At 40.0% G+C, this 20,464-nt stretch overlaps 1 protein-coding gene across 1 annotated transcript; it reads left to right on the top strand.

Annotated features, from left to right (window-relative positions):
* The first annotated feature begins 14,538 nt into the window (after window positions 1-14,538).
* On the top strand, window positions 14,539-17,626 carry LOC137650817 (adhesive plaque matrix protein-like). The gene is made up of 2 exons (XM_068383974.1): window positions 14,539-14,588; window positions 17,143-17,626. Exons 1-2 carry the CDS (start codon window positions 14,539-14,541, stop codon window positions 17,624-17,626), a joined length of 534 nt encoding a protein of 177 aa, XP_068240075.1.
* The last annotated feature ends 2,838 nt before the right edge of the window (window positions 17,627-20,464 follow it).

A 20,464-nucleotide genomic window follows, 5' to 3' on the forward strand; every position in this document is an offset into this window, starting at 1 on the left:
ATCCCAGTGCTGTTGCCATTTATCACATACCAATTTCTTGATGTAAGGTAGGAAATCGTTACATGGAATGGGATACCTCCTTGGTAGCAACTCGGATGCCGCATTCTTCGCCAGTAAATCTGCCTTCTCATTCCCAGACACACCTACATGTGCTGGAACCCAACAAAATCGAACATTTATACCTTCCCGTCCAATAATAAAAAGCCATTCTAAAATCTTTAAAACTAGAGGGTTACTAGAATTAAAAACTTCTAAAGCTTGAAGAACACTCCTTGCATCACTAAAAATTGTAAAATTACCCTCCTTTTCCAAAGCTATTTTCTCAATAGCGGTTAATATGCCATACAGTTCGGCAGTAAATATGGAAGCTGTTAGAGGAAGTGCACCTCTACAATTAAAATCATTACTATGTACTCCAAATCCAACGCCAGCATCAGATTTGGAGCCATCAGTATATATAAAAGTCGATCCTCTATGTTCTTCAGCATGTTCCATAAAAAGAGACCTTGATTCTAAGTCAGTCAAATTCTTCTTAACTCCAATAAAGTATCTACAAAAAGATATGTCAGGTAATTTCCATGGAGGCGTTGATGATACCTTGAATGGAAGCACCTTATTTCTAATTATATCCAGATTGTTTAATAATTGGTTAACCCGAAACCCAAAAGGTTGAGGAGATTTTGGGTGCAACTCAAAGTAGGTTGAGTGCCTTACAAGGCTTGCAGTTTGAAAGTCTGAAGAATTGGGGAGTCTTTGCAATCTAAACCAATACCGAATAATAGAGGACATTCGGTAAAGGTCCAGAGGCAACTCCCCAGCATCAACAAGGAGACTTGTGATAGGGGAGGTTCTAAAGGCTCCTGTGGACAATCTAATGCTAGCATGATGTATTGAATCTAGTATTTTTAACCAGCTTGGGGTTGCTGAGGAGTATATTTCGCATCCATAACTAATTTTGGAAAATATCAAGGCCTTGTATAATTTTAAAATTGTATTGCGGTCTGCCCCCCATGATGTATGGGACAAGACTTTTAAAAGATTCATAGCTTCAACACATTTAGCTTTTAATGTTTTTAAGTGAGAAACCCATGTAAGCCTACAATCAAATATCAACCCTAAAAATTTTGCTTCACTTGCACATGGGATCCGTTGACCTTTGATGTATATATCCGGGTCTGGATGTACTCCCCGTATACGACAGAAATGGACAATTGTAGTTTTACTTGTTGAAAACTTAAATCCATTCATATCGGCCCAATGGATAATTTTATCAATAGAGAGTTGGATTTTTCTCTCAACCATTGCCATTCTGGCTCCAGCAAATGATATGGAGAGATCATCCACAAATAATGTTGCAAGAACATCCCGGGGAATGACTGAGGATATCCCATTAATTGCTAGTGCAAAAAGGGTTACACTCAGCACACTCTCCTGAGGAACTCCTTCTTCCTGGCATTTACTCTGTGATAGAGCTTCCCCAACTCTCACTTGGAAAACTCTATGTGAAAGAAATGACTGGATGAATAGTGGTAGCTCACCTCTCAATCCGCACTCATGGATTCTTTTAAGTATACCGTATCTCCATGTGGTATCATATGCCTTTTCAAGATCAAAAAAAAACTGTCACATGGTGCTGTTTGGAAGCAAAGGCTTCACAAATGGAGGACTCAAGTTGTATCAGCACATCAGTCGTTGAGTGCATTTTCCTGAATCCACATTGAATGGGTGATAAAATATTCTTCTTTTCAAGGTACCAAATCAGTCTTGCATTGACCATCTTCTCCATGATTTTACATAAACAAGATGTCAATGCAATAGGTCGGTAGTTTGCTGCTAAAAACTTGTCCTTACCGGGTTTTAAAAAGGCTAAAATAATGGCTAGTTCCCAAACACTTGGATAACTATGATCATGCCATATTCTATTAAAAATGCTTAAAATAAATAACTTTGTATTAAAAGGTACATGTTTAATCATTGCATATGGAATTCCATCGGGTCCAGGGGCTGTATCGTTACAAGTAGCAAGAGCAGAATCAAATTCTCTTTCAGTAAAAGGAAAATTGTATGACTCTTGCTTTCTTGTTGCGAAGTTTAAAACTTTCTTTTCTTCATTGCTCCTATACTGGTGACCAGGAGCTGCTTGACACTTGCATGATACATTTGAGAAATGGTCAGCCAGGGCATTGCTAACTTCGGTTGCTCCAGTCATATACTGGCCATTTATCTTTAACACTGGTGGTGGGTTTGGGGTGAATTTTCCTGCTATCTTTTTTACTTTCCTCCACACAGATGATGTTGGCGTTCTACTGTTAATGGAGGAAACAAAGGACATCCAAGACTGGCGCCTAGCTTCTTTCATGGCACGGCGGAACTGTGCTCTACATTTCTTGTATATGACTAAATTCTCCTCATTACGGTGCATGCGCAATCGAGTTAAAGACTTTCTTGTGGCTCTGTGCAGGGCAGTTAGTTCTGACGACCACAAGGGGACTGGTCGTCGTCTGAATATCCCAGTTGTTTTGGGAATGGAATTCACTCCTGCTGTGTGAAGAGTTCCATTAAGTAAGTCTATGGCATCATCAACACTTTCAAACTGTTCTGCATTTCCTTCAATTTCACTTAACTCCCGAAATCTATTCCAGTCCGCCTTATCAAGATTCCATCGAGGTGATCTTTGTAAAGGTGGACCATTGTTGGTGTTTATAATGATTGGTGCATGATCACTAGTATGCCAATCATCTAATGTTCTCCAATTAAAATCGAGAAGACAGTTAGAGCTTGCAACTGATAGGTCAATGCAGGACAAGGAACCTGTCTGTACATGAAAATGTGTGGGCTCTCCTGTATTGAGGAGTCCGACATCTTCATTCTCCAAAATTGACGATATAATATTACCCCTTGCATTTGCTAAAACATCACCCCATAAAGGATGTCTACTATTAAGGTCTCCTAGTAAGAGAAAGGGTTGTGGGAGTTGTTTAATCACCTCTACTATATTATCATATGAGATGTTATCATTTGGAGGCAAGTAAAGAGAACAGATTGTGTATTTTCTCCCTATATCAATCTGTACAGCCACTGCCTGCAGAGGGGTACAGATAGACAAAGATATTTGGGGAACATCTCGACGAATGTATATAAGACTTCCCCCATGGCTCCCTGCTCGTTGATCATATGGTGTCCTATAGCTAACATACTCTCGAGGACAAGGAGTATTAGCATCGAGCTTGCTTTCTTGTAGACATACTGTTATAGGGGAGTGCTCACGTATGAGGAGCTTAAGTTGTTCATATTTCGCCCTTAAACCCTGGCAATTCCATTGCAGAATGGAGGAAAAAACTATGTTTTATTTTTTGGAAGACACCTTAGATGAAGTCTTCCCAATGGCACTATTTGATCTAACAATGTTTCCCGGAGGTAACTCTAGAGAGGATCTTGATATAGTGGGTTTTGTGTTTCTCTTTTTCTTTGTGTCCTTTTGATCTAATTGTTGAGGAGGATGGTGGACCTCAACTTGAATTTCTGATTGGTTCAATTTACCTTCTAGTTGTTCAGAAACATCAGCAGACAAGATATCATATTTATTGGAAGTCGTGACTTTAATGTTTCTTATGGTAGGAGGAGAGAGGGAGGGAGGTCTCTCTCTTTTTCGATTAAAAGGTTGTGATCTGTCAGGTTTTTGCACCTTCCCCACTACGGGTTCACCAGGTAAATTGGTTTCGAGTGCAACCTCCATCAGATCAGGCAAGGAAACGGCCTGTGAGAGGTTTGTACTATTGTTTAAAATCGGAGTAGTTGGCTTTTGAATAATTTTCAGATCTTTAAGTGTCCGTTTTGATTTTTCCACAATTTCTGGATATAGATTTTCGATGGGACTTTCAACCTCTTTAACTACTTTCATTTGTTTCTTTATCTTAGAAGTAGAGATATAATTTTCGTCTGTGTGGTTTGACAAGTTTTTCTTCAGAACCATTGAAAAAGGTTGCCCTGGTCTTATTTGCTTTTCAAGAGCTCTTTTACGAGCCTCTTTAAAAGTAACCCTTTCCATGGTCCTAATGGCCTGGATTTCTTTTTCAAAAATAAACTTTACACAGCTTTTAGATGTAGCTGGGTGTGCTTCCCCACAATGTATGCAATTAGGGTTTTCTATGCATACTCCATGACTACTTTTTCCACAGTTGGCACAAACAGCTGGCTTATTGTTTAGTTTTTCTTTACATTTCTGGCTTAAATGGCCATACATTTGGCAATGATAACATCGCAATGGTGACGGGATATATGGTTTTACCTTCAAAGATAGCCATCCAGCTTTTATAACATTTGGTAATCGGCATTGATCAAATGTTATAATCAGAGTAGCAAGAGGGATACGTTGTTCTCCAACTCTCTTTCTCATTCTGACTACTTTAACTACTCCTTGACTTTTCAGTTCATCCTCTATTTCTTTCTCCTCTATATCCAACAATTCTGGAGCATATATCACACCTCTACTCTGGTTGAAAGTAGGGTGTGAAACGCATTTTACGCTATGACCATTCAATGTTGTAAGTGTTTTTAACCTTTCACCTTGTAATGGGGACAGTGTCTCTATCAAGAGACTTCCATTTCCCTGGGGTAAAATATTCGGCTGCCCTCCACATAAAGTAACTATTTCTCTATTAGCTTTAAAAACATTTATACGCTCATTTCTTCCGTTTTCAAATTCCAAGATAAAAAAATTTTCATAATTCACTACTTCATAGTGACCAGGTAATACTTCTACTTTTCTATATCTTTCTGTACTGTCATCATTTTTCACTCTCTCTCTCTTCTTCTCTAGCGTTTTATTATTCACATGACGTGAATAAGGTTCTAACGTTACAATGTTAGAACCCGAGTTGGAGCTGTCTGTACCGAGGTCCATGTTTGTATTTTCCAGGTCGTCAACAGAGGTGTTGGGTTTTTTTGAAAAAGCAAGCCGGGTTATCCACCTCTTATCGGAGGATGTCAGTCCTCCTATCCCATGTGGCCCAACACAAGAAGAGGCTTCAGCGGGGACCAGTCCTCTATTAGAGAGGGGCTGCCTCTCTTAAGGTGGGCGTACACTGGTCAGTGGGGGTAGTTAGCCCCTCCCACCGTCGACTCCAATGCCTGGCGTCACCCATTACCCGCAAATATGGGTGACTTAAGACCGGATCACTGGAGCCCGACTCTTAACAGACTTGGTCTGCACCCAATGGGGTCTGCCAGAGGGTGATGGCGTCTAAATTGGCACAGGTTGAGATGGAATGCAGTCCATCCCACACTCTGCCAAATACAAGGCAGCATCCAAAGTAAAATCGAACATGCCAAAGTCGTCAACAATATTGAGCCCAAAAGGAAGAGATGGGAGAAAAACGAAATAATCAAAAGTAAAAGAGAAAGTGCTGACTGATTTAGTTGAATCGACAGCTGGGCACCGAGGTCCAATGGGAAGTAGTTCCCACTGTTCATTAGAGCCCAGCTGCTAATCCCTAAGCCCCCCATCCTCATCAAGGCTTCAGCATCTGGGGGGCCGCTAGGGAGAGAAAATCATGAGCTGCAGGGTCCGGGTTTTCTGTAATGAAGCGCAGACAGTCGACTTCTGGACTCGCTGGGTCAGAACTGGATCTGGTAGCGGTACAAACTGCAGCTGTAGTTCCAATGCCAGGGGGAACCACACGCTGTTCGGCCACTTGTGGGCTACTATTGCCGCTACCCCCTTGAAGGATCTCAGTTTGTTGAGGACCCTCAACAGAAGGTTGTGAGGAGGGAACAGATAAATCCTGGACCCTCTGTTCCAATTGAGGGACATCACGTCCACTGCTTCCGCTAAGGGGTCCTCGTACGGGGACACGTACAGGGGCAACTTCTTGTTGTCTTTCGTCGCAAAGAGGTCTATCTGCAGTTCTGGGACTTGATTCAGAATGAAGGAGAATGATCCTGCGTCTAAGGACCATTCCAACTCTATCGGTGTGAACCTGGATAGAGCGTCCGCTGTCACATTGCGGACTCCTTGAAGGTGAACTGCCGACAGGTACCACTTCTTCTTTTCCCCCAATCGGAAGATGGCCAACATCACCAGGTTGAGAGGTGGTGACCTCGATCCTTGTTGATTCAAGCATCTCACAACTACCTCGTTGTCCATCACCAACCTTATGTGGATCGAGTGACGCGGGGAAACTTTCTTTAAGGTAAGGAGCACTGCCATAGCTTCTAGAAAGTTTATGTGAAAGGTCTTGAATAGCTTGGACCAAGTCCCCTGGACTTTTTTCCGATGAGAGTGACCTCCCCATCCCTCCTTCGAGGCGTATGAGTGAATCGTCACCGACGGGGGAGGTGGCTGAAGAAGAACCGACTTCTTTAGATGTCTGGCTTGGGACCAAGGCCTGAGAAGAGTACGTAGCCGAAGCGGAACTGGGCTTCTCAGATCTCTTCGCACGTTTGATGCATAACTTCTCCAAACTCCGGTTGCATCCTTTAGCTGTGCTCTTAGCACTGGGTCTGTCACCGAAGCAAACTGGAGAGAGCTCAGTACCCTCTCCTGTTCGCGTCTTGATATCCTTTCGGAATCTAGAAGTCTCTTGACAGAACCCGCTATCTCCTTCCTTTTCTTCGCCGGGATGGAGAAACGGTATGACAAAAGGTCCCAGTGGATTCCCAGCCACTGGAACTTTTGAGATGGAGAAAGTCGAGACTTTTTTCTGTTGATCTTGAAACCTAGGTACTCTAGGAACTGGATCACTTGACTGGAAGCTTGCAAGCTTTCTGTCTCGGATGCTGCCCACACCAATCAGTCGTCCAGGTAGGCTACTACCTGAATTCCCTTTAGGCGTAATTGTTTGAGAGCTACACTCGCAAGCTTCGTAAAAATCCTTGGGGCTATGTTTAGCCCGAATGGCATGGCTCTGAAGGCGTATAGTCTTCGTTGTAGCCTGAACCCTAGGTAGGGGGAGAGTCGACGGTTGATTGGAATGTGCCAATAGGCGTCTGACAAGTCTATAGAGACGGAATATGCCCTCTTGGGCAGTAAGGTCCTTATGTGTTGCAGTGTTAGCATCTTGAATTTGCAATACACTATGAACTTGTTGAGTGGCGACTAGTCCAGAATGACTCTGAGCTTTTCCGAGTCTTTCTTGGGAACACAAAACAGCCTCCCTTGGAATTTGATGGACTTCACCTTTCAGATCACATTTTTCTCCAACAGTTCTTGAACGTACTCCTCCAGAACGGGGGTGGAGTGTTGGAAAACCCGAAGGCCCGGGGGTGGAGTGCTGTACCAGCTCCAGCCCAGTCCATTCTTGAGTAGGCTGTGGGCCCAGGGATCGAAGGTCCACCGATCCCGAAATTTCAGAAGTCTCCCTCCTACCGGTATCATCCCACTTGGACTGCTGTCCCGAGGTCTTGCCTCCCCGACCACGACCACCCCTGACTCCCCTTGCCCTTGAGGGGCGCCCAGACGAGCCTCTGGCTGCCCCTCTAGGCTTTGCTCGAAAGGAAGTAGACTGCCCTTCGAACGATGGGGTGAATGCCGTGGACTGTGTCGACACGGCCTGGGGTACCCACTGAAAAGTGGTCGGGGTTTGCGCCACGATCTGGGGCACTGGAGGCAATGGCAATTGCAGTTGCTGTTGCTGTCTAAAAGGCTTGGCTGGCCGAGACGGTAGCCTAGTCCTCATAGTCTTCCTCTTTGGTTGCGGACCCTCATCCGGGGAAGACTTTCTTTTGATAGCCAGGCCCCACTTCTGGAGAAGGTTTCTATTCTCCAAGGCGGCCTTATCAACTACTTCTTTGACCAAATCGGTAGGGAAAAGGTCTTTGCCCCAAATGTTGGAGGAGATTAGTTTCCTTGGCTCGTGCCTCACCGTAGCCGAGGTGAACACGAACTCCCTACAAGCTCTCCTCGCCTTGACGAAGCCATAAAGGTCCTTCATCACTGTGGCCAGATGAGTCTTGGCCACCACCATGAACATTTCATGGACCTTGGGGTCACTTGACCTCGTCTCAAGAGTAGTCTGAAGAGACATTGAGGCAGCCAGTCTTTCTTTTGTCTCGAACTCTCTCTGCAAGAGAAAGTCAGACAGCTTAGGGAGGTCCTCGCCGAACTGACGTCCGGCGTTATCAGCCTCCAACTTCCCAACTGAGAGCGTAAGATGGACGTCCTTCCAGTCTTTGTGGTCCATAGGTAGGGCCAGCGACAAGGGTTTACACTCCTCCAGGGAGGGGCAAGGCTTGTCGGCCTCGACTGCTTTTAGTACAGCCGCAAACCCTTTCTGTAAAAAGGGGAAGGCTCTAGCAGGAGAGGACACAAAGGAAGGGAGCTTCTTGCTCAATGCAGCTACCTTTGAGTTAGAGAAGCCCCTCTCATTCAACGAGGATGAAAGCAGAGCTTAAGCCTTAGTATGGTCCATCACTATGACCTCCTTCGGCTCTGTCTCCTCCTTTGAAGCTGGTTCCTTCCTCAGCCAGACACATGGTTTAGCATCTGAGCACAAGGGAAGGTCTTTCACATTGAGCCTTTTCTGGGGCCCATGTGATTCTGCAAGGCTCTGCATCCGCAGTTCCATTGCAGCCGCCTTCTCCTGATTTTCCTTCTGCATCTGTTGGATCATTCCAACAATGGAGGAGAGGGCCTGTCCCAGCTCTACTGGGAGACCGGCCGATGTTGAGGGAATAGGCTCCGGGATCTGAACCGGAGTAGCCGACACCTCGTCGACCTCTTCCTCTACAACGTCTGGGGCTTGAACTTCACCCTGGGCTTCTGCCAGGAGGTCTTCCTCCAGACGCTTGTCCACGACAGACATCCTGTCATCTAACTGGATGTCTTGCATAGCGACCGAGACTTCAGCATCCACCTGGATCTGAACTTGGGGGATCTCCTCTTGAGGCTGGGGAATCACTGCATCAGCTGATGCCTTAGGGAAAAGATACGCCCTCATCTTCTCACTTGGAAGATAAGGTCCAGAGGTGTTCTTCTGGAAGCCCCTTACCCAGGTACGAAGCTTCTCCCTTGCTATATCCCTTGATTCCGCCATCCTAGGGGAATCAAAGGCCTCCGTAATTAGATTAATGCACACAGTACATACCTGAGGGTCCCAATACCGGAGATCACCCTTGGAGACAGCGCATGCTGCGTGTCTCCTACCAAACTCATGTCCGCAGAGGCTCTTGCTGCGGACGTTGCAGAAGACACTTCCGCACTTCGGAGGGTCCTTCTGTAAAGAGAAGAAATTTCCATGAGTATCAAGTGAACTATGTATCACTGGATATGCATAGTATAGCATAACAATTCAGAAAGGAAAGACACACACTTGTGTTTCCTTCACAACCAATTGCTGCAGCCTTCCAGATAATAAAATCAAATGGTTAATCTCTTCTAGAGTAACCAATGCAAAGTTTCCAGAGGAAACAGGTGGAGCTCACACCTAAGCAATGATTTTAAAATCCTGGATAATAGACAGGAAAGAACTCACTTTCCTATCTGTAGGGCAACAGCAAAGGACTTGTGCAAGAAAACACAAAAGTGTTAGAACACACAGTGCTGTACCAAAACCCATACTATAGTTTTCTTCTTACAGTATATGTTATACTGAAGAATGCTGGTACAGTATAGGAGGTCACGTGCCGGCCGGCACACACCATAACTAGCTTTAAAGTATACTACTTAACAGCTATAAGGCGGCAGAACGCTGGTTCAAATGCATGTGCCGGCCGGCAACAGCCAATGCCGGCCGGCAACACAAGGTAGTACCCAGCTGCCGGCCACACTCTTGGTGACCGGCAGACAAGGGCTGACATTAGCCGGCCGGCAAAGGTACAGGACCGATGCCAGCCGGCAGCAAAAGAACCAGAGGACTACAACCGCCCGGCTGCCGGCCTCATAGGCCGGCAGCCGGGTCGGGTACAGCACTAGAAGAAAAACAGAATGGATGCCGGGATAAGAGTGTACACTACCTCCAAGCCCGGCAATCCGAAAGAGTGCAAATAAGGAAGGGGAGAATCTAATTCAGGCTTCCTGACCAATGCCGTCTGACTCTGCAGGCTGGCATGGATGAGGGACCAAGGGAGGTCCGAGCAGCACTCAAAGCAGAAGACCCTTGCCGGCAGGCAGCTCTGCCGGCCGGCAAGGGACTGAGTCAATTCCACATCCTAACCTATTCTAGGTCCAGATGTAGAATGACGTACAGTACTGTAATGGCTAGGTCATTATGGAGATAGAGGGGGAAGGGACAAAAGAGGGTCCTACCAACCTTGCTTTAGTGACGGATCACCCGCAGCCAAGAAACTCATCTTAGCCTAAGGGAGATCCAAGGGGGGAGGCCAGCAATACTTGCCAGCTCCCAGAGCACCAAAGCAAGGAATTTGTTGCTACTCCCTGGGAAAGAAACTTATCCTCCCCCGAGAACAGCAACAAGGACTAGTCTGGTAGATCACAAAAGAAGGAATCATATCCACAGAAACCTTCGGTAGTGACCTAAGGAGGCTAAGCCACCTTTGTCTGTGTCAGGCCAGCGAGGGAGACTCTACCACAAGCCAGACAAACACAGACTCAGACTAAAAAACTCTGTTATTCTGTCCCTCTTTGAACCAGACTTACTGGAACAGGAAGGTACAGTAACACCCCAGTATAGTTTTATCGAAAATTAATTCAGATAAACCACTTAGGGATAAGCCCAAGGCTTAAACAGAGGGAAAGGGATTGCATACCTTCTCCGAAGAAAGGAAAGCAACCGGGGAGTATGAGAAAGTATACTAAGGCTCCATAAGCAACTTAGCCTAGGCACCAAGAGAATCTATTACCTAAATCACCGAAACTCACTCGTATACTATCTTGGAAATATTCCACACAATCTTAAATGTATAAAACATAGCCTAAAGCTTCAATAAAATTTTAATACACTCGGAAAAACCAAAATCATGCATGAAGTACTAGGACCAAACGACTAGGCTACATGGCCTAGCGTAGGCCAGAATGGCGAATACTTCGCCAAAATAATACTAAGCACGAAAGGAAATCGTATGTAATGCTAAATAGCTAAAATTTATTAAAGCAAAACAACCGGGAATGTCGCTCTGACTAACTAAACTTATACCTAGCGAGCGACAGCGTCCATGACGCCTCCGGTAGGCTACGGCTCTTGTAACAAAGATTAATCCTATTAATCACTCAAAAAATTTACCAAGAGCCTACATTTATACATAAAAGACATGGTACTCAACTTATCAGAGGCCAACGAAGTAGGAGAAGCCATGAAAAGCAGAATAAATCCAAGATTTGCGAGAAACACAGGAAAAAACACCGAGTTGTAAAGCTACGCAAAAAGGAATACATATGGCGCCAGGCACGCTTACGAAACGGGAGATAGGGAGCCTTGGGAGCGGCTCCCCCTTTTTCTTTCCCGAATTCGTTTCTTGCCAATTGCCCCCTGCGAGACGAAATCTCTGTTCGGGGTGCAGATTGCCATGTGGCGTGTCAAGAATACGTCCTCTGATATGTCACGATATCCCTTTCACGAGGGATATTCGCTCCAGGAGTTAGAATTCTGGTACCTTAAGGTAAATTCTCTGGGAATGTCGCCGTAGTTGTAATATACCCTAGGAAGCTACCCTATAGGAACTTCCATCAGGACGACATGGCTTGAGCCCAAATATATATATATATATATATATATATATATATATATATATAGAGAGAGAGAGAGAGAGAGAGAGAGAGAGAGAGAGAGAGAGAGAGAGAGAGAGAGAGAGAGAGTCTTTACCAAACGTAAAAGCCCCCTACCTCAAGCATAACTCAAAGGACATGCATTCAAAATTCAGTAATGGCCATATATTTATTGAATTCATTACTTGCTTATTTAGTCAGAAAATATATTAGTTTCTTTAAGTGAAACTTGAGCGAGTCTACATTATGAATAAGTTTAAAGAATTTGCTATTCAATGTTTTATGAATCATTGATTTTGAAGTATAAGTTTTTTAATTAGAAATATGTGCATAAAATTGATCATATTAATAACGTATGGCATAACAAATACAAGTAAATGCATTATAGATTATACCATATGAAAATAGCCTGGCGTTCGCAGTAATTAATCTATGCGAGAACTTTAGTTGTTAAGTCTACAGGGCCTTGGTATGTTGTATGGGATTATGAAAATTTCTAAAAAATACATTTCAATAAAATTGAGAACAGATAATAACAAAAGAGGATTGATATCGCTTGTTCCAATTTACAATAAACAGCGTAACTCCATCCTTTTTTGTTAACATTTATTTCAACACTCACTCATTAGGCAGAGACGATCGTTGACTTCAAATCCGATGAAAGAGAATCTTTTGAATATATTTGATGGCGTAAAAGTGCCATGGCGGAGAAGAGGCTTGTATATGTTTTCATTTTCATCTTTCTTCAACCTAGCAGCAACCAGTAACGGTAGGCTAACTTAGTCTAGTAGGGCTAGTGCTGAGTATCTAACTCATCTTAATTTCTAGGAACTAGTGATAACATTTCCGGTGGGGTTACGTTGTCATAAACATCCTCTACCCAATCGATTGATTAATTTTGAGTTACCTGGCGCTGGAATGAGGTCATCTAAAAACTCTTAATCGAGAACATCCCAAAGAGGATAATCGTTAGACGACCAAAGTGATATTTTTTTTTTCTGAGAATACTCTTTAAGCACACGGGTGAGAAGTTTTCTGGATTGTCCACGAGGTCGTATGTTCTTTTCTTTGTCAATTTCTTGCAAATTCTGTAGTTTTCAAAGGTTCAGAACTAAGACGGCGATACCATTAAGGTTTTTCTCAAGTGTTCTTTGACTTACCCAGTAATTTCGTAAAGCTCTTGAAACAATTCACCAACAATACACACGGATTTACCTTCAAATTTACCATTCTCACGTTTTCCACTATCATGTGCACATACTCTGGATCAGAGATAGCATTTGATAACAGATAAATACTATGCATAATCCTTCTGCATTCTCGATACACTCATGGTAATTTCCAAGGAAAAGCCAAGTGGACACTAACTTTGGTTGGCCTTTACACCAATCGCATGATGTCATATTGCTTGTGTAAATTAAAGACTGCAGTGTCCTTATCACCGAATAATTATAAATTATCACGCGTATGAATTCGCTACTCTTAGCAAGAGTACTTTAGCTACATTGATATGGAAGGAAAAACGGTAAAGTGCGTGATTGTGGATGGGGACGGAGGAGGTAGAGCTTAAGTGTCTTGGAGATACGAAAAGTTCAGCTGTGATTGGTCGGCGCACAGCGATTCTCACCCCCCCCCCCCCCCTCACCCTACAAATACCCCATATAGCACTTCTTCCCTTCCCCCCTCCCGGTCGCTCTTGGTGCTTAGAGATATGAACTACCGAAGTACTCAAATGTGGTAGTTAATTTTATTCGTCCACAGTCAATACTACACGGTATTTTGTTTTTATATTATACTTGGGATTTTAAACACTTTCAAACTAAAAATAAACATTTATAATGTCACGCAGAATCTCAAAATATGCAATGTATCCTTTATAGCCTACACACACAAACACACACACACACACACACACACACACACATATATATATATATATATATATATATATATATATATATATATATATATATATATATATATATATATATATATACTTTACTGTCGGTACTGATCTTGAAATATTCTATCTTAAATGTTCCTTATTTCTCCTGTAATTTATTTAATTCATTATTTTTTTTTATCACTAGGCTATTTTCCCTGTTGCAGCCCTTGGGCTTATAGCATAATTGATTGATTTAAAGTTTTCAGGCATCCTGACATCTAAGGTCATTGACGCCGAGCTTATAGCATAAAGGTACTGCTTTTCCAGCTAGGGTTGTAGCTTATATAATAACAATAATATATATATATATATATATATATATATATATATATATATATATATATATATATATATATATATATATATATATATATATATATATATATATAATGTGTGTGTGCGCGTGTATGTGTGTGTGTCGGGGGTGCCAATACAGCTTAGCTGCATCACCTAAAAAGTTATCGCCAAACGTGAATGCTTCTTCCGCTTCTCATATGCAACTTTTCGATTGCTTAATATGACTGTGATTGCGTTCTTTCAAAGAGGAATAAACTTGTAATTTTTATGGGACTTTACTTCAAAGACTGAATCCCCGATCGGTAATTATTCTCTTCTCTCCGTTATGAGATTTATTTTTATGTAATTAATTTATCAATTTAATGCTTGACTGAGGATACAATTTAATATCCGTATTCAGTAACCACTGATCTTATGCTGTCTTTTATAAGCAATTCAAATGAGCGTTATTACGCAGATTTTCATACGAAATGCACAAAACGCATAATAGGCCTATGGCATAAAACAAGAATAAAAAATCCGAACCATAAACCTCATCTGGTAAAGAATAATCCCACTTAAAAACATCATCATCGAAGACCATTAACATAAGGAATCCAATCTCACGCTCAAATGATCTCATCCTATAATGTGCATAATGCAAGTAGCCACCCCGCTGCATGCGGACAAGAATTTCATCGATCCAAGGTAATGAAGATTATACACAGTTCCGTCTTTAGCGTAAATCTTCTTCTCGTGTACCCAGTTATTATACCGCTGCAGCAGCTGCCGTTGCTACTTTCTCTAGAGCGGCATAAGTAAAAAATAATGTTTTAGCATTGAAAAAATATTTATACTTATATATATTTGTATATATATATATATATATATATATATATATATATATATATATATATGGATATAAATATATATATATATATATATATATATATATATATATATATATATATATATATATATATATACATATACCCTATTTATAAATATATAAATACATATATATATATATATATATATATATATATATATATATATATATATATATATATATATATATATATATATATATACAGTATATATATATATATATATATATATATATATATATATATATATACATATATATATATATATATATATATATATATCTATATCTATATCTATATCTATATATATATATATATATATATATATATATATATGCATATTCTTTCAACGCTAAAATATTTTTTACTTAGGCCGCTCTAGAGAAGAACACCACTGACGTTAGCCAGATTCATGCATACACACACACACACTATATATATATATATATATATATATATATATATATATATATATATATATATATATATATATATATATATATATATATTTATATATATATATATATATATATATATATATATATAACAAAAAGGCACTAGAAGAGTTGGAAGACCCAGGCCTACACAAATGAGGATTATGCATCGTGAAGTAGGATATCGCGAATGGACAAGTATTGATTTTAAGCTCAAGATAGAGACGACTGATGAAATTTAACCGAGGCCATTTGCGTCAATAGGCGTAGGAGGAGATGATGATGATGATGATGATGATATATATATATATATATATATATATATATATATATATATATATATATATATATATATATATATATATCCTTGTGTGTTAGTGTGCGCATAGACAAACACAAAGCTGGGAATTTAAGATGATATATGAGAGACATAGTCTTTTGAAATTCCACATTTCAACAACCAGGTTACTATATTCATCAGAAAAACAAGAATAGTATTATGCAGAGGGAAACTGGAACAAGTGAATAAAACTTTGGACCGAATGGTGGATCTGTTGAAGAACGGAGATTATTAGTTTATCAAGAAATATCAGTGGGTCATCATGTATCAGTTACAAGCAATTGTCTACCAAGAAGATTCCAAAACTCTGTAACATATTTCCGATCTTGCTGTTGCTTACTTCTCCTATTGTGTTGGAATAATAACAAAGTTCAAGTTAGTGTTTCAATTGTAGTGTACGCGACGAGTCAAAAATGACGGCTAAACATTTAGATAGATTTGAACACACACAGATTCAACCCCTCCCACCCCATCCCCCTTTCATGACTACAGCTTGGCAGTAATAGCATTTTGTGGGAGATTGTGGTTTCTGAGTGTAACCCCTCACCAGGGAATGAATACACCAAGGTCTATAGACCTTTCAATACACCTTCTCCTCCTACCCGAGGGATGGGGAGAGACCGAGTAGTCATATGTCTGGCAATGACGCTGAGCGTAAAATATATATATATATATATATATATATATATATATATATATATATATATATATATATATATATATATATGTATATATATATATATATATATATATATATATATATATATATATATATATATATATACAGGTGGCCTTTAAAAAAGGAGAAATAAGGAATTCATCTTATACAGAATTCTAAATTAATTTTTTCGATTTTTTTTTCATAGCCCCAAAGCAATAATTCATTATAGATCTTTTGGCTTTTTTTTTATAAATCGCTAATTTCACCTATGCTATATTCATCCTAAAACGCAACCCACGTTCATATCAATTAAACAGAACATCCTACAATCATTCATTTAGACAATAAAATTAATAATTGTAAACTTCCCAAATCCTCCTATGCTGCAATAAATCGCTATTTACATTTATGACCTGAAATAGTGATATTTTCGTCTTTCCTCCTTTGTGTCTGAAAAAAGAAAAGGCAAAATCTTCATGTATGCAAATAGCAAAACCGAATGAACTACTTTGCTAAATGGAGCAGGAATAAACGTATTTGTATTTCCTACCCCCACAAATAATAAGCTTAGCTCAACGGAAACTGATACAGCTTATTCATTCTCCTATAACTTCCTCCTTATTGCTTGGCTTCGGTACAAGGATTGGTTGCAAAGATTACTTGCAAGGATTAGTTGTCTTTGGCCATGAGACCGAGTCTAAATTCTTGGGTCTTTATCTCATACTTAAATGGAAGTGACTGCACGGGTACGATGGTCTTAATTGCATTTCCATAAATACAGCTATGAGGTGCAGAGGGAGTACAGTAGTTTCTTGTGTGGTTCTCGGGAAGGCTATTTGCCGTTTCTTGTATTTTCAGGACACCGGTCATTATCCAAATAGTCGTTATCTGAGTGGTCGTTATCCAAAGAGTCGTTTTCCAATGGTCATTTTCCAAATAGTTATTATCCTAATGGTTGTTATCCAAATGGTCGTTATCCAAAGGGTCGTTATTCAAAGGGTCATTATCAAATGGTTTATTGTCCAAATGGTCGTTATCCAAAGGGTCGTTATTCAAATGGTCATTATCCAAACGGTTATTGTCCAAATGGTCGTTATCCAAAGGGTCGTTATTTAAATGGTCATTATCTAAACAGTTATTATCCAAACAGTTATTATCCAAATGGTCGTTATCCAGAGGGTCATTATTCAAATGGTAATTATCCAAACAGTTATTTTCCAAATGTTCATTATCCAAAAGTTCGTTATACAAAGGGTCGTTATTCAAATGGTCATCATCCAATGGGTTATTGTCCAAATAATCGTTATCCAAAGGGTCGTTATCCAAAGTGTCGTTATTTGAATGGTCAGTATCATAACGGTTATTATCGAAATGGTCGCCATCCAAAGAGTCGTTATTTGAATGGTCATTATCCAAATAGTTAATAAATCGTAATTGTCGTTATCCAAAGGGTCGTTATTCAAAGGGTCATTATCCAAATAGTTATTGTCCAAATGGTCATTATCCAGGGGGTCCTTATTCAAACAGTCATTATCCAAACATTATTTTCCAAAGGATCGTTATCCAAAGGGTCGTTATTCAAATGGTCATTATCCAAACAGTTATTGTCCAAATGGTCATTATCCAAGGGGTCGTTATTTGTATGGTCATTATCCAAACGGTTGTTGTCCAAAGGGTCGTTATTCAAAGGGTCGTCATTCAAATGGTCATTATCCAAGGGCTATTGTCCAATCGGTCGTTACCTAAAGGGTCATTATTCAAATGGTCATTATCCAAATGGTTATTGTCAAAATGGTCATTATCCAAAGGGTCGTCATCCAAAGGGTTATTATCCGAATGGTCATTATCCACATGGCCATTATCTAAACGGTTGTTATCTGAATGGGTTGCTATTTAAAGGGTCTTTATTCAAACGGTCGTTATCGAAATGGTTGTTATCGAGATTGCCGTTATCGAAACGATAATAATTCAATGACACAGAACAAGCAGTTCTGCAATCAGGATGTCAAGACTTAGTGCAGGTCCTTATTCAATGCAACAAACAATTACACAGGTCAATTTTATCTCTGTATCTCTATTCTTTATTTCATAAATTTTCTTCATAAAAAAGAGGTTTTTGACAGAAATTCCAAAAAGACTGAATTTTTTCATGACAGTAATCTTTGACTATTATTGGTTTTGTATTGCTATGACTATAATCAATTCAGCCAATTCAACTCTTAATAATATCGTAGACCCCAAAATCTATTTGCACGATTTAAATTACCTAGTTACATGTGGGTAATGATTTCATACATTGTTTCATGTACATAATGATCACTCCTTTCGATCTAATTGCTATAATAGCAATGAACACAGAAGGAACACTCTATAAAAACAAACTTTCCGATTTTTTAAAATAAGATATGTATCTAAAAGTTCCCATTTTTCTAATTAATGCTCTGTGAAATACTAAATAAATATTTTTTAAAACCAGGTACCAATAATAGCATCTAACCAAAATATATAATCATATCAATAGAAAAATGTAAAATATAAAATGTATAAAAAATATGCAATTGACAAATTACCAGTCAAAATATCATTGGTTTAATCTTCCAAAGAGAGAAAAAAGTACTTACTACAGTAGAAAAAAAAATGAAAAATAGGAATCTGTCGATGCTCGCTTTGTATTTTTTTTTTTCATGTGAGTGTGTGTGTGTGAGGGGGGGGGGGAGAACACTAGAGGGGGTGATATGGGGGAGGGGTCGAGTTCAAAAGGTACATATAAGTTTTATATATCTATTGAACTCATTCGTTTTAAAAGCTATGAAATAGTTATAAAGGAGGTAAAAAATCATAATAAATCTTGTTTTGTCATTTTTTTAAACTTATAAAAACTTCTTTTTTTGGAAAAACTAATATCGAAAAAAATGTTTTTATCAGTTTTTGCATTCTATTTTGATAGCCTGTTCTATAATTACTTACCAGTTGGTTGATTGAATAGAAGGTTGTCGAACTGGCGTCACAGTAATAAACGTTCCTTTCCTCTGCAATATATAAAATCACCAATGACTTCCAGTTTTAGAATTATATTCAAGAATATATTATCGTTTTATAGGTCTAAGGTTTAAAGGTCGCTCATAAATGACAGAGGCAAGGGTTAATGACAATGCACTAAAGGTTTAAAAATTGAAAGTTCACTCATGAATGGATGAGGCAAGGGACAGTGACATTGCCTTAGCAAGCAGGACAATGCCCTAGAGACTGACCATATATATTATATGATCAGGGCCCAAGCCCCCTCTCCATCTAAGCTAGAACCAGGGAGGGCTAGCCAAAGGCTGCTGATGACTCAGCAGATAGACCTATAGGCTCCCCCAAACCCCCCAAACCTTAGCTCACAAGGATGGTAAGGTTGCAGACGCTAAAGGCACTAAAGCGTCTGAGCGGGACTCGAACCTTCGTCTGCCAAACACCAGACAGAGACGTTACCAATCAGGCCACAACAACAGGGAAATTTACAAGAGCCTCTCTACCCAAGCTAGGACCAGGGAGGGTCAGGCAATGGCTGCTGATAAGTTAGCAGGTAAACCTATAGGCTCCCCTAAATACCAGACCCTTAGCTCACACGGATGATGAGGTTGCAGACACTACAAGTAACTATTAAGCTTGAGCGGGACTAGAACCCCAGTCCGGCAGATCGTCAGGCAGGGATGTTTCCAATAGACTACCACAAATAGTATGTATTGCTGGAGGTTGAGAATGTTTAATTTTATGAATAATTTTCTAAGTGATAATCAAACTGTTGATTTCTGTAATAAATACCTTTTAATTTTCTTTGAATAATCTGTTTTCTTTTATTGCCTTACGAGTCTAAATAAACTATTTACTTTATGGATTAATAATAAAGTCTAACCAATAATCTATGAATGTGTTCATTTTAATCTTGATTTGGATATACTGAATTATCTAAGTTTCAACAACTCTTTAAAAAGATATCAGTATATTCACATTAGTAGCCTATAGACGCTCAAAAACTTCCAAATAAAGAGAAATATCCTTTATTTAGTGATGCTGACAAGGCATATCATTCTCAAATTTCTACCTTATCTCATACCTACAGAACGAGGGTTGTGGTGGCCTATTGGAAACGTCCTTGCCTGGCGTCGGCTGGGCTGGGGTTCGAGTCTCGATTAACTTGATAGTTTCTTGTAGTGTTTGCAACCTCACCATCCTCGTGAGCTAGGGATGAGGTGTGTTAGGGGAGCCTATAGGTCTAC

This window comes from Palaemon carinicauda, chromosome 12 (assembly GCF_036898095.1).
Source record: "Palaemon carinicauda isolate YSFRI2023 chromosome 12, ASM3689809v2, whole genome shotgun sequence".
Lineage (NCBI taxonomy): Eukaryota > Metazoa > Arthropoda > Malacostraca > Decapoda > Palaemonidae > Palaemon > Palaemon carinicauda.

Bases quoted from the DNA above. Each gene is read 5' to 3' on its own strand.
- LOC137650817 (XM_068383974.1), top strand. From the start codon at position 14,539: ATGCAAGTAGCCACCCCGCTGCATGCGGACAAGAATTTCATCGATCCA. The intron at 14,589-17,142 runs GTAATGAAGATT...TTTTCCAAATAG, and splicing joins AAGAATTTCATCGATCCAAG to TTATTATCCTAATGGTTGTT.